The 12,931-nt window shown below is 46.6% G+C and overlaps 1 protein-coding gene across 1 annotated transcript in view; it reads left to right on the top strand.

Moving 5' to 3' along the window:
• Positions 1–9,971, top strand: part of LOC147412857 (structure-specific endonuclease subunit EME1-like) — a 40,636-nt gene extending 30,665 nt beyond the window's left edge. Inside the window, exons 6-8 of the mRNA XM_086480963.1 lie at positions 8,296–8,411; positions 9,243–9,432; positions 9,795–9,971. Coding sequence (XP_086337089.1) covers positions 8,296–8,411; positions 9,243–9,432; positions 9,795–9,971 — 483 coding nt within the window. The remainder of the gene's footprint in view (positions 1–8,295; positions 8,412–9,242; positions 9,433–9,794) is intronic.
• The last annotated feature ends 2,960 nt before the right edge of the window (positions 9,972–12,931 follow it).

Here is a 12,931-nt window from a genome sequence, read left to right as displayed (position 1 = left end):
TACCTTTCTCTCCTATCACCAAACACACAAGGCTCTTTCAGAGGGCGTAAGGACCTTAATAATACCTGCTCAGGCAAAGAAAGCCTAAGGAAGTTTGCAGAAACAAATTTGTTTCTTTTTTTTTTTAAACTGGATTAATGGAAAGAGCAGGACAAAACCAATTCCAACACAGTTCTGCAAGCTCAGAGCAACCAGCAATTGGAAGGAAAAAGGTACACTGATGAGCTGTGCTACCTGACACATGGTGAAGAGATGCACTGGGAAATAAGGCTCCACTCCTTCCTGACGCTACTTTGGCACTCACATGGTTCATGCAAAAACTACAGGTGTAACTGGCTTTAACCTTTATCCAGAAAAACTTCCAGCAGCAGTAGAAAAAAATAACAGAGATATGAACTAGGATGCACTGAGAGCGTCCAGACGTAACAGAGTCTTCAGACTCACACCAAACAGCAATCAGCCTCTGATACTGGCCAGGGACTTGCTGTCCATAAGCCAAACCTCTCACTTGCCAGAGGGTGCTGGTTGACGTAGTGAACTCAGCACAAACCTTCCCAGCTCAGAAAGGACATGGTGGTGGGCATGCACGTGTCACCAGGTGATAACCTGGGCTGATCTAACCACTGAAGCAAAGAGGAACATCCAGCATTTTGTAACACTTCCCTGGCCCACCTGCACCCCCCGGATTGATACTCTCTACAGGGAGCGCAGCCAAGCGTCCTACCGAGGCACTTGGTACCCCTCCTCTTCGTCAGCTCAGGTCTTGCCAGGATTCTGGCCACAGAGGCTTCTCAAGAGCCCAGGCGTTTTGGACACCCTAGATAGCAAGATTTTTCTCCTTGAACATAACCTCCTTCAATCTAATACTTGAGCAGCATGAGAACACAAGCCACTGCCCATCAAAAAGCCCATCTGAATATTGATTCCAGCCCTCCTGGGTCAAAAAACTCCTACACGAAACTCCTCATCCAGCACAGCAGGCTGATCCAGTACTATTCCCACAACTCCTCAGTGCCTGGCAATGCCCAGAGTGCAAGCCCAGCTGGGTGAGCAAGTCAGACTGAGGGATGTGACGGAAGAAGGTCCTTTAGAAGGACCACAGCTCCAGAGATCCATCTGCAGAGCTGTCCTTCACACGCACGCCCTACTCCACGGGCTGGTTTGCTGCAAACCTCCCAGAACTGTATAAAAGGTGTCCAATGGCTCTGTTTTGGCCAAAGTGACATTACTCCTTGCCAGGTTTTGCGGTTAAAGTCACAGCTACCTTGGACTTAAGAGTTAATTGCTGTTTGCACACAGATTCCCCAGCCTCCCCTGCACTGCTATTTCTGAGGCCTCTTCCAAATGCAAAGTCACGTCTAAATCCTGAAGGGAAAATATTCTTATGAGAAGGAAGAATATTTGTAATAAACTAAGATTAAGCATCACAAGAGAGCAGCAGACCATCAATTTCAATTACAGGCACTACCTACCTGCTTAGATTAGTTATTAATTTATTATCTAGTCTGGACAGTAACAAAACTCCTGGCAGGAGCTGTGAAATACCAAAAGGATTCCCTCTGGCTGCCATCCCACCCTTCGTGTGCATCCACAGATGAGCACCATTTCTGCTTACAACAGCCAGGCTAGGGAAAAGGCTTTTTTAAACAAATGGTGCACTGGCCTACAGAGCTCAAATTCAGCACTATTTTGCTCATGAATACGTGAAGTTTCAGCAAATCAATATCCTTCTGTTCCACAAAGAAAGCAGACACATTCCTTGCTATGCTTAAAGGCTAACACAGCAGCTAGCAACAACAGCAGTGCTTCACATCACTCTGGTTTTAAATGCTGTTTTCAAATGGCTGGTGTTAAATGCAATTTTGCTTTACTTTTAGAGTATGGTAGGCAACAGGTAGACCTACCCGGATCCTAAAGAGAAGTTCTCCCTTTTTCTTCTTCAATTTTCTCTGCAAAGAAAAGAAAAATATTGCAAGCCAAAGATCTACCTACAACCACATCAAATCTCAAGAGAACTGCTCCGATGCAGCGAGAGCTTATGCACAGGTTACCACAGTCCGTTCCTTTTCCTTCCAGATCTTTGGACATATCAAGACGTGCAAGTCAGAACTGTCATGAGAAGGTGGCTTGAAAAATGATTCAAATAATAAAGAACGTTTTTCTCCCAGACACAAGACCTCCATTTGTACGTAGACAGAAGAGGGCAACAGAAGCAAGCCACAGCTGCACTTCTGCCTGGCATAACCCCTTGGATTACGAGTCGGGTTAAAAGAGTTGCTGGGGGTTTTTTCTGGAGAGTCAGAAAAGATGCTTGTGGTATCTTAGCTTCTGGGCCGAAAAAGACAAAGAAAAAAAAAAAAGAGAGAAGAGAAAAAACCCAAACCAACCACCATTTTTATAAAACAAGAATACCAAAGAACACTGAGGGGTGGTGGGGAAATAACCTGCACACTCTAACTTGTGCTTTCATTCTGATGGGAGTAATAAAGCACCACACGTTCAAGGCAAGATTATCACCGGCATGAAGAAACAGCATTCCCAGGTGCATAAACCTGTTGCTTTCGTGAAGTGCTGACAAACGGGTTAAGAAATGCTAAAACAAACTCTGGAGCTAACAGTGTGCATTCAAGTGATAATCACCAAGAAAAATAGTGCTGCATTTACAACAGAGTCTATGAGCAAAATGGAAGAACAAAGTGTTTTGTGAAGAGATAGAGCTGGAAGGACAGATAACATCCCTGTGCCCAGTCTAAACCTAGGAAAGAGATGGGGGTGGGGAAGTAGGCACAGCCCTACGCTCACTCCAGTTTTTCACCCGCACTCTCCTCCTTCATGGCAGTTTGCTGGGCTCTGGGTTTGAAGCAGACCATCAGCTCTCTGTACAAAGTACTGAATTTCAAAGCCACTGAAATGATTTAACAGATGGTGCTCCACTCCTTTTCTTGAGGATGAGGAAACATCCAAAGAGTCCACACGCATTGGTGAAAGCACAGCCCCAAGCCAGCTGCAAGCTCTGAGACACAAAGAGCACACAATCAGAGAGCATAACCTCGCAGTGACATCCTGTCTCAAAGGCTCCGAATTCTGCGTTTTGAGTGACTTGACCTGTTGCTGCCGCTTTAGCGCAGCCCTTTCAGAAGTGCAATTTTAAGCACCTTTGGCATTTTTCCCTTATGGCTCCATAGGATACCAAATCTGGGTATCACACCAGGCTACACTCCCAGGACAATAAATCAGCCTTTACACTGCGTAACACTCGTTAATTAACAAGGCACGTGATTTCTACTAGAACAGGGAGAAAAGGCGCGAGCCAGGACGCAGGAGCCCAGCCAACTCACTACGAAGCCCACAAAGAACGGCACAAAGTACAAGTCACCACTGTAGGGCTCTGGGGCTGCTCCCAGCCACGGCTTTCGCCTCCCTTCTGGCTGTAACACCACTGCCAGGGATCCTGAAGTGCAGAGCCTGGAGAGGGAGGACAGGATGCTCCACACCGATCTCACTGTAGCCCAGAGCAGGCTGCTCCACGGTGAGTCTCAGCCACAGGAGTACCCCCACCTCCTAACTGCCCAGACCCAGCTTTGGGGGAGCTGAGCCAGGCAGACCTGCAGACTGGTTGTGTTTCAACAACCGGAGGTTTTTCTGGCCAGTTTTGGCGGAGGGAAGCATACAGCTCTGAGCGAGTAGCACACGTCCTACCTTTCACAAGCAACAACACAGGGACAAAGCTGAACCCTGCTTCACTCTGCCATCAGGCTTCACACCACCAGAATCGCTGGTGATGGTAAACAGAGCAGGAAGAGCTGATCAAGGGCTTTGTTTGACGGGCCACTTGAGGTGGGAAGACACTTTTCAAATCACTCAACTGGACCAGAAAGAACGTGTAGCAGAGAGGGCAAGTACAGACACTCACAGCATGCCCTAACCCTAGCTGCATTTTCACCTCTGCCTGGCACAGCACAGCTCCACAGCAGATGCTGCGACACAACCAGGATGCACTAAGAGCTTACAGGCTGCTTTTCGGCAGATATTACCTCTGTATTTTACACCTCCAGTAACAGACTATATCTATCTCACTCAAAACCAGGTATCCATCAGATTAGAAAACTGGAGAGAAGAGCAACTTTCTGCTGAGAGTTCTGGACAAGTTCACCCCATAATCTACCCCACATCTTGCCAAAAGACAGCTACCAAGCCACAGCTTGATTGTTTTACATTTCTGCCTAAGGCATGCAGGAGGGTAAGGTCACTAATCAAGTGGTTTTTGCAGGAGATAAAGTAAGAAAGTGGTGATACACAGCAAATTACTTTGCGTTTGGATAGGTGAGGACTGAAACCAGTTTTCCACTGGAATCGTAACTAAACTGGACAAGGGCCCATTTCTGTATGAGCTACCACTTACAGGGCTCTCCAGCAGCACAAGCTCCCACAGCTGAGCTTCCTTGAAGTGACATGGTTGGAAATCAATATACAGTTACATCAATGCCCCGGGAGCAGACAAGTATCAGCTTGTGATACTGTGGAGGACAGCATCCTCTTCAGAGTAGGAGGGGAAGGAAAAGGCCAAGAGTAACCACACCAATTCCTGTTTTGTTACCTGGAGATTTATTCATGCCCTTCCAACAAGGGGGACAAGCAAGATGAAGTCTCAAACTTCATTGCCAAACCCCACCTGTCCCTCAAGGCCCAAGAGGAGTTTCACCAGCAACAGAAGCATCGTTCAACTGATTATATTATAGCCTGCCTGTCAGACGGAGCGAAAGTTCCACAGAGCTGGGGCTGGGGAATTCCCGTCTGTGTAAGCCTGGGCACCGCCCGGTAAGACGGAGCGAAAGCTCCGCAGGGTTCGCATTGGTAAAGGGCTGTGAGTCCCCGTGTGGTAATCCGGTAAAGGTACCTTAATATAAACATATTATTATAAAGCTGCTGTTTTAATTGTTATTTTGATAGTACTATTGTTGTTGATGATTTATTGTGTGGGAGTAATATTGGGCCCTTGTTAATTGTGGTTTGAATGAGACGTAGCTCAGCTACAAAGCGAGTGTGGAGCTTTAATCCGCGTTTCTGTTATCCCGCGAGGGGTGCATCCGGAGAGAAGTGAAGCAAAAGAACGGTGTGAGAGTTGAAAGTATCATATTACATTGTGGTAATTTAAAATATAATATTCCTTCCAATATTGTACAAGGAAGGAAATGAGAGTCCCATACCAAGGACTTCTCCTTTAGGTTGTCTTTTGGCTCACTGGAAAAAGATGCATGAAGAGCTACGTAAGAAGCAACCTACTGAATATTATCATCATGTATGGCCAATGTATAAGCTAGAAAATGGAGAAGTATGGCCCTTGAATGGGACCCTAAACTATAACACTATTTTACAATTGATGTTATTTTGTAAAAGGGAAGGAAAACAGGACCAAGCTCCGTATGTGGATCTATTCTTTTATCTAAGAGAAAAATCTGAGTGGCAGGAAGAATGTGGGTTGACTGATCAAGTAATGTCTCTTATGATAAAGGATAAAAAGGATCAGGAGCGCTGCTCTGCATGGACTAAGTTGAAAACTTGTCTTAGGCATTTAGTACTTAAAAAGGGGGGACAGGGAGATACAGGTCCTGAACTAGATGTTGCTCCTACCGCCCCGGCAGCTCCTGCTGACCTCATACACCCCCCTGTCCCAGTACCTCCTCCTGAACACAAACCTCAGCCTAGATCTGGGCAACTGTCCCGGGACACTGGTGCAGAAGGGGTCCAGCCTCTCCAGGCAGTAGTGGAATAGAGGACAAAGAATCTGAAATAGAACCCTCTTCACCAGTGTCCAGGAAAACTCAATATCGTACTCATTTAATAACCCCCTTAAGACTGAGGGCTGGGAGGAAAAAAAGAAAAAAAAAAAAGAGAGGTTACATTTTTAATAGGTGCTGGAGCAACGTTCTCAGTTTTGAATACACAAAAAGGAATGATAAGAGCAAAAACCAGCAAATATTATTGAAGCCACAGGGAAAGAGGATAACTGGCCATTCCTACAACCCCTGGATCTGAAATTTGAAAACAACCATGTAACACATGAATCTTTGTATGTTCCAGAACGTCCAATACCCTTAGTGGGAAGAAATCTGTTATCTAAATTAAATGCATAAATCATTTTTGAAAATGGATGTTTAAATGTTGTTAAAAGTACTTGAATCGAAGATAGGAGAAACTTTAATGATATAGAAAAACCAAAGGCATAGGAAATTCCCCCCGAAATGAATTATGCAGTAATCCCCATGGTATGAGAAACTGATAGCCCAGGAAAAGCTAAATTGGCACAACCTGTAAAAATTGAATTAGAGGAAGGTGCGAGACTGGTAAGGATTAAACAATATCCAATCAAACCTGGAACAAAGGAGGGAATTAAAATTTAATTGATAAATTTCTGGAGTCCAAAATTTTAGAGAAGTGGGAGTCAGAGTATAATACTCCTGTTTTACCAGTACGGAAGACTTGGGGCAACTATAGGTTAGTGCAAGATTTGCGAGCTGTAAACCAAACTGTCAAAGGCCTCCACCCAGTGGTGGCAAACCCATACACATTGCTGACTGCCCTTAAAGAGACATACCAGTGGTTTACAGTGCTTGATTTGAAAGATGCTTTCTTTTGCATACCTCTGGAACAGGAGAGTCGTAAATTGTTTGCCTTTGAATGGAAAAACCCACAGACAGGACACAAAGTACAGCTAACGTGGACACGACTACCCCGAGGTTTTAAAAACAGCCCAATGATCTTCGGTAGCCAGCTGGCAAAGGAACTGGAATCTGGACAATGGAGAAAATGGTAACTTCGCGACCAGAACACCTGCTCCTACAGTATGTGGACACATTCTGATAGCTACTGAAGAAAAGTCAGCTTGTATCCAGGTAACCGTTGAACTTTTGAATTTCCTGGGACTTAATGGGTATAAGGCGTCTAAGAAGAAAGCCCCGATTGAAAGCCAGGCAGTCATCTGCTTGGGGTTTGAGATTCCAAAGGGACAGAGAAAGCTGGGAACTGCTCGTAAGGAAGCAATTTGTGCCATTCCTGAACCTCAGACTATGCACGAGTTAAGAGCGTTTTGGGGAATGGGCAGCCGGTGTCGTCTCTGGATGATGAATTGTGGACTGACAGCCATTATTGGACACACATATTCCAGTCGTGAAGACCTAAAAGATGTCCCTTTTGGAAACCCTGAGTGGGAACTGTTCAGATGGCAACAGCTTTATACAGAACGGAACTGGATAGGCTGGATATGCGGTAACAACTGAAAATTCTGTCATAGAAGCAAAGGCATTACCTAACACGACATCAGCTCAGAAGGCAGAATTGATTGCCTTAACACGGACATTGGAACTAAGTAAAGTAAAGAAAGTAAACACCTGAACAGACTCAAAATATGCTTTTGGAGTAGTCCATGTCCATAGGCATTAGGGAAAGAAAGAGGACTATTGTCCTCCCGGGGGCAAATATAAAGCATCAGAAGGAGATATTACAATTGTTACTGGCAGTTCAAAAACCGGCCCAAGTGGCAATCACGCACTGTAAAGCACATCAAACAGGAAATACAAAGAGAGCCGAAGGGAACAGACTGGCAGATCAAGTTGCCAGGAAGGTAGCCCAACAACAAGCATTACAGATGGCACTAATTCCCACCAGAACTGTAATGCTCCCTAAAGGATCTCCTAGATATTCAAAAGAAGATGAGAAATTAGCTCAATTATTAAATGCAACGAAAAACTCAGAAGGATGGCGAACTGCCTCTGAAGGTCAGGTTATTGTGCCACCAGCTCTTGTTGTCTGCCATTGCTTGAGCATTTGACCCAGTCCCACACTTTTTGGACGGGGGGGATTTAGCCCCCGTTAGTCCGTGTGTCTGTGGACAGAGCTCTTTGTGCTCAGCTCCCCCCTGCTCAGGGACGTCCCTGCTGTACCACGGACCGACGTGTCTCATACATCTCCATCCTGACGTCCGTCTCGCTCAGCATCTCTCTCCCTTTGTGGCCCGCTGGCAAAGCATGTCAGCGCTGCCTTGGGCTGGCTGGCCTGCGTGGAACAAGCGCCTGCCACTGAGGAGCTGCAGCAGCTGAAATGGCACTCAACTGCTCTTAACTGGCAGGAGACAGGCTGCCCCATAATACTTCAGTGCCTTAAATGAGCTGTTCCCCAAACGGGGAGAGATTCGATGTTCTTGTCCTCGAGCAAGATGCTGTGACCCTTTCAACCAAGAGTGGAGTTGGATGTGAGAAGATCCATTGTTCCATTTCTTGTTTCCAATGATCTTTACAGGCCTTGCTCGATGTGCAGCTGAGGAAACAAATCCAAGTCAGGTTTTTTGAGACCTGGGGGGAGTTCGGAGCATACGCCACCGTGTTCACAAAAGCTGTAGCTGAAGCACCATTCAAGTGAGTAAGCAGACGAGGTTTGGTCATGTCTTCTTTGGAGAGGCTGCACTTTCACAGGGACTGCGGGGGAACAGCAGGTACGGGGCTGCACTTCAGGGCAACACGGTGTAACGATTTTGAAAGACCAGGCGACACAGAGCAGCTGCTCATTCAGCACAGGGTTGGTTCTTGGAAACGGAGGTCCTGCCCGGGGAGGGGTGGGGACAGATGCTGGTTTCACATTGGAGTCTCACTTGACATCGAGCAAAGCTCTTGTTGTCAGTCTGATTTAAGGAGTGGGAAGGGAATGCAAGTAGAGCTGGGCTTTTACAGCACCAGCTTTTCTTCGGTGTGTAGCCAAGAGAGGCATATTACTGAGCAGGAACTGCTTAGCTGCTGCCATGGATAAGGAAGAACAGCAGCAGGTTGCACAGCAGTGGCTAAGCAAGCCCCCTTGTGCTGTCCCACACGATCGTAGCATTCCTGTCACAGCAGCTGCTGTATGTCACATCTCGGCCGTGAGAAGAGGTGAGATGTCATTAACAGTGACACGTAGAAGTGTTTCATTACTGTTGACAGTCAGAAAGTGAATTCTTGTTTACCACTTTGTATGTGTGTTGGCTTGTGTCAGGATTGCTCCCAAGTACAGGATCGTTTCTTTTTCAGTAGGAAATTTGATGTAAAGAAAATCGGGCCCAGTTTTTAGCATTTACTTTGATGCCAGTGGTGTCTGTAACAGCACAGAGTGAGAGGTGGCTCTCCTTCTCTGGCCGTGTGACAACAGGTGCAGGGATAGGATTTTCTTTGCAGCCTCATTGCCTCATTTTCTTTCCCATCCTTTGTTCTCCCCAGGCGAGAGCAAGAGAAGACGGGGCTCCCTTTCAGCTTAGAGAAGGAGTGGTGCAGAGGGGTGAAGGCGGCTCCTTCTCAAAAGGGTCTCTTGGAAGCTTGGAAGAGACAGATACAACAATTTAACCGGGTCAGCCTCAAGACGGCTGAGGCTATTGTGTCCGTCTACCCTTCTCCTCAGCTTCTGTACCGGGTGAGGATGCCTCAGGAATACTGAGGACTGTGTGCAGGCAGCCAGCTAACGTAAGGAGGGGAAGAAATCATTTCATTGGTATTAAATTGGACACAACAGTTCTGTGCGAGCTGTTTAGTAAGGCAGTGAGGGAACTGGTGCCACGGCACCCATTGCTTTGGCCTTACAGAGCAGGCTACTGAGGGAGCAGTAGTGGTTCTGCGTCAGCCTGTGAGCTCCCAAATGAGATCTGGGGAGAGACGGGGTGAAAAAGGAGCGTCCGTTGTGAAAGGGTGGAGCGTTGACAGGCGCAGAGCTTGGATTATTTTTTTGAGCAACGGATGCAACTGGATGACACTGCTGTTCCTTTGTGTTGCTTTTAGGCCTATAGCAGATGCTCTTTGGAGCAGGAGAAGGAAAACATGCTGGCGAATATCCCCGTGTGCCGCGGCGACGGTGTGACAGCCAGCTCCCGGTGGATCGGCCCAGAGCTCTCCCGCCAAATCTATCTGCAGATGACTGCCCCCAGTCCTGGCCTCTCTTTGTATTTCACTGGCTAGCCCCAGGCAATGAGGATTTTATTGTTTGCCTGGTTCAAGTACTCAGTTTTCTGCCTAGCACAAGGACTTAGAGAACAAACAGTCATCGATCCTAGTTTAAAGACTTAAAACAGATTTAGAATTGATTGTAGCAGAAGGTTGGATGAAGTTGCTGAACGGGTGGAGTTTACACAAGAAAGACGGTCAACATCTTCCAGAAGAGCACGAGTTGGACATGGTTGAGAGTCGACAGTTCCTTTTATTTATTTTATCCAAAATAAATTATTTTGAATAATAACGATCTTTGCTTCTTAATATGCCATCTTGAATGAAGACAGGTACGTCATCTGTCGAAAGGAATACTTTCTACTGCAAGTAGTTATCTTCCCTCTCCACTGTGAAAACTCCTAATGCTAAAGCAACGCGGTGCTGCCCCCCAGTACCTGCCCTAGTGAGGTGGAAGAGCTTTGCCTCACCAAATAGACTCAGTGTTCCACTGTGGCAGATGGGAAGGAGTAAGACTAATTTTCAGATATCAATTTAGACTGCCCTGGTTCAGTCTCCAGACAGCTTGATTGATAGAGGGTCTTGAAATCTGATTATATGCATGGAATGATGAGATCTGAACAGTTTGCAGAAAAAAAGCTTTCTTTTCATTAGATTGGGGAACATGTTGTTAAGAGAGTGTCAGACAGTGAGGGAAAAAGAAAGAGGGTCGATTTGTGGATGGAAGGGCTGAAAAAAGGAATACCTAGAGAAGTAATGGACAGAAAACCCACTAGAATCTTAAAAATATTCCTATCCAATTGGATTAAAGAAAAGCCCAACATCCCCTCTGCACCCTCTTTCCCGATTCGCGCCTGTAAGACCGAGGAGAGAAAAAATGAGCAGCAGGCAAACGATCTCCTCCTCCCCCTGTCAGTGAGCTGGGGGGAGGAGGGTGGCAATATTGAAGGAGGCTCACTGAAAATGAAAAGGGCGGTTTGGTGATTACTTGTGCAATTGGGCAAAATGCTCCCTCACCAGTCCCTGCAGAGAGGGTGCTAAAGCTGCCCGGCGAGACAGCAAGTTTGATCCCCGACTCCCTTTCTGCCTGCGAGATAATACCACCAGCAAAAATCCTACTGTACGAGTGCACCAATGGGCGTGGCAGCATCGACATGAAACCCTCACACTGTTTAAAACATTTTGGTCTAGTACTAATCAAAGTAAGTGGGGATGTAACTGTGTGTGGAGAAATGAATCGGGGGTGTGGAAATGTAAATATTGTGATCGATATGGAGACGAAACCATTTTAGGAGGAGCACTAGGACCGGGAAACACATTGTATTCTGAGCAACCCATAGACTCTGCAATGTGGGAAGGCCCCTTCGCCAATGGGACCTGGGCTTTGCAAGGGCATTACTGGATATGCGGACGGCAGCCTATCGAAGATTGCCACCAAACTGGTCTGGTATATGCTAGGTGGGATCCTTTAGGCCCCTATTCTTCCTGTTAGCCTCTGATGAGGGAAACCAGCTAGGAATTAGGGTGTACGATGAGTTGAGATGTGAGAACAGGAGGACTGATACCAGTCTGACCCGAAACAGTGGTCAAAAATGGAGAAAGGATGAGCGGCCCACTGAGAGAATCAGACGACATTATGGCCCAGCTAGTTGGAACCCCAACGAACTGATAGCGGGAGCCAGAGAACCGTTCTATAACATTAACTGCATAACCCGCTTACAGGCAATATTAGAAATCCTAACCAATCGGAGAGCTGATGCTTTGGACTTGTTAGCTGACCGATGTACCCACATGAGAAATGCCATTTTTCACCTTCGCATGGTTTTGCATTCTCTGTTAGCCGAGGAAGGAGGAGTGTGGAAGGATATCTTCGAAATAAGGGACATGTGAACAATCCAGCCTTTCCAGAGAATCCGAGCTGGGACGTACCAGAACTGCTGAAAGTATAAACAACTTCCAGTGCAGGGGGCATGAACATCTTACAGGTGCAGGAGAAGAGACAGCCGCCATTCATGACGCCGTTGTAATTTTTTGAAGAAGATGGGTGTGAAAATTTGTGACCGTGACTTGAACATGACTCGCAAAGTGGCCAATCAGGTTGGACTATGGGCCGTTAGTTGCGATGAAGCCAATCAGTATTTATTGGGTGTGGTCGAGGGTTATAAATGGCACTGGAAACACGGAAATAAAGGTTCACTTGTTAGATCACATTGATCGTGTCAGTGTCCTCACGCAGCTCCCGCAAAGGGGGGTGTGTGTGTGGCAAGGTTTTGGTAGGGAGGGGACAGGGGAACCCCGGCGTCACCCCTGGGGTCACCTTAAACCCCCCCTTCCCCCTCCCCCCCCTAAAAAAAAGAAAAAACAAAACAAACCTCACGTAGGAAAAAAAAATCTTGAAGTGCAATAAGGAATCCCTGCTTAATAACACTTGAGTTTTCTCAGATTCAGTTGACATCCCAGAGGCAACAATCTCTGTCCGACTGCAGGAGCCGCTGAGGACAGGGACTCCCTAGGCGCGCCCCGGGACCTTTCCTCGGAGGGACTCCCTGACTCATCTGGCTCGCTGCAGGGGTGGACAAGGACCATCTACGGAAACAGGTATTCCTTCTGGTCTGCTTCTGTAATTTGCTCAGTGCTCGCACTGTGTGCTGATCAGCATTGATGTCGACGTGTATTTTCACCACTCGCACTGATATTTAACTACCTGAATTGGAACTCGTCTGACATAGGTATGATATTGGATCTTAGTCTGCTCAATGCTATAGTTGCTATTGTAGTAATCAGAGTTGCAAGGGTCCTTTTGGGTCTTTTGTGTGAATGGTGTAAAGGAGCTCCTCGTGTGATAGTGTAAAAACTGGTTATCAGTGTTTGAATGCGTGAGTGAGTGAGACGCAGTGTTCTTGTTATCGTTATATGGATGATATTTTCTTAGCCGTACCTTGTTTGCCGCTTTTAGATGAAATAGAAAAGGACAC

Source organism: Leptosomus discolor, unplaced genomic scaffold, assembly GCF_034619465.1.
Source record: "Leptosomus discolor isolate bLepDis1 unplaced genomic scaffold, bLepDis1.hap2 HAP2_SCAFFOLD_29, whole genome shotgun sequence".
Classification (NCBI taxonomy): Eukaryota; Metazoa; Chordata; class Aves; order Leptosomiformes; family Leptosomidae; genus Leptosomus; species Leptosomus discolor.
Note: the sequence above shows the minus strand (reverse complement) of the source record. Positions and strands in the feature narration are given on the sequence as shown.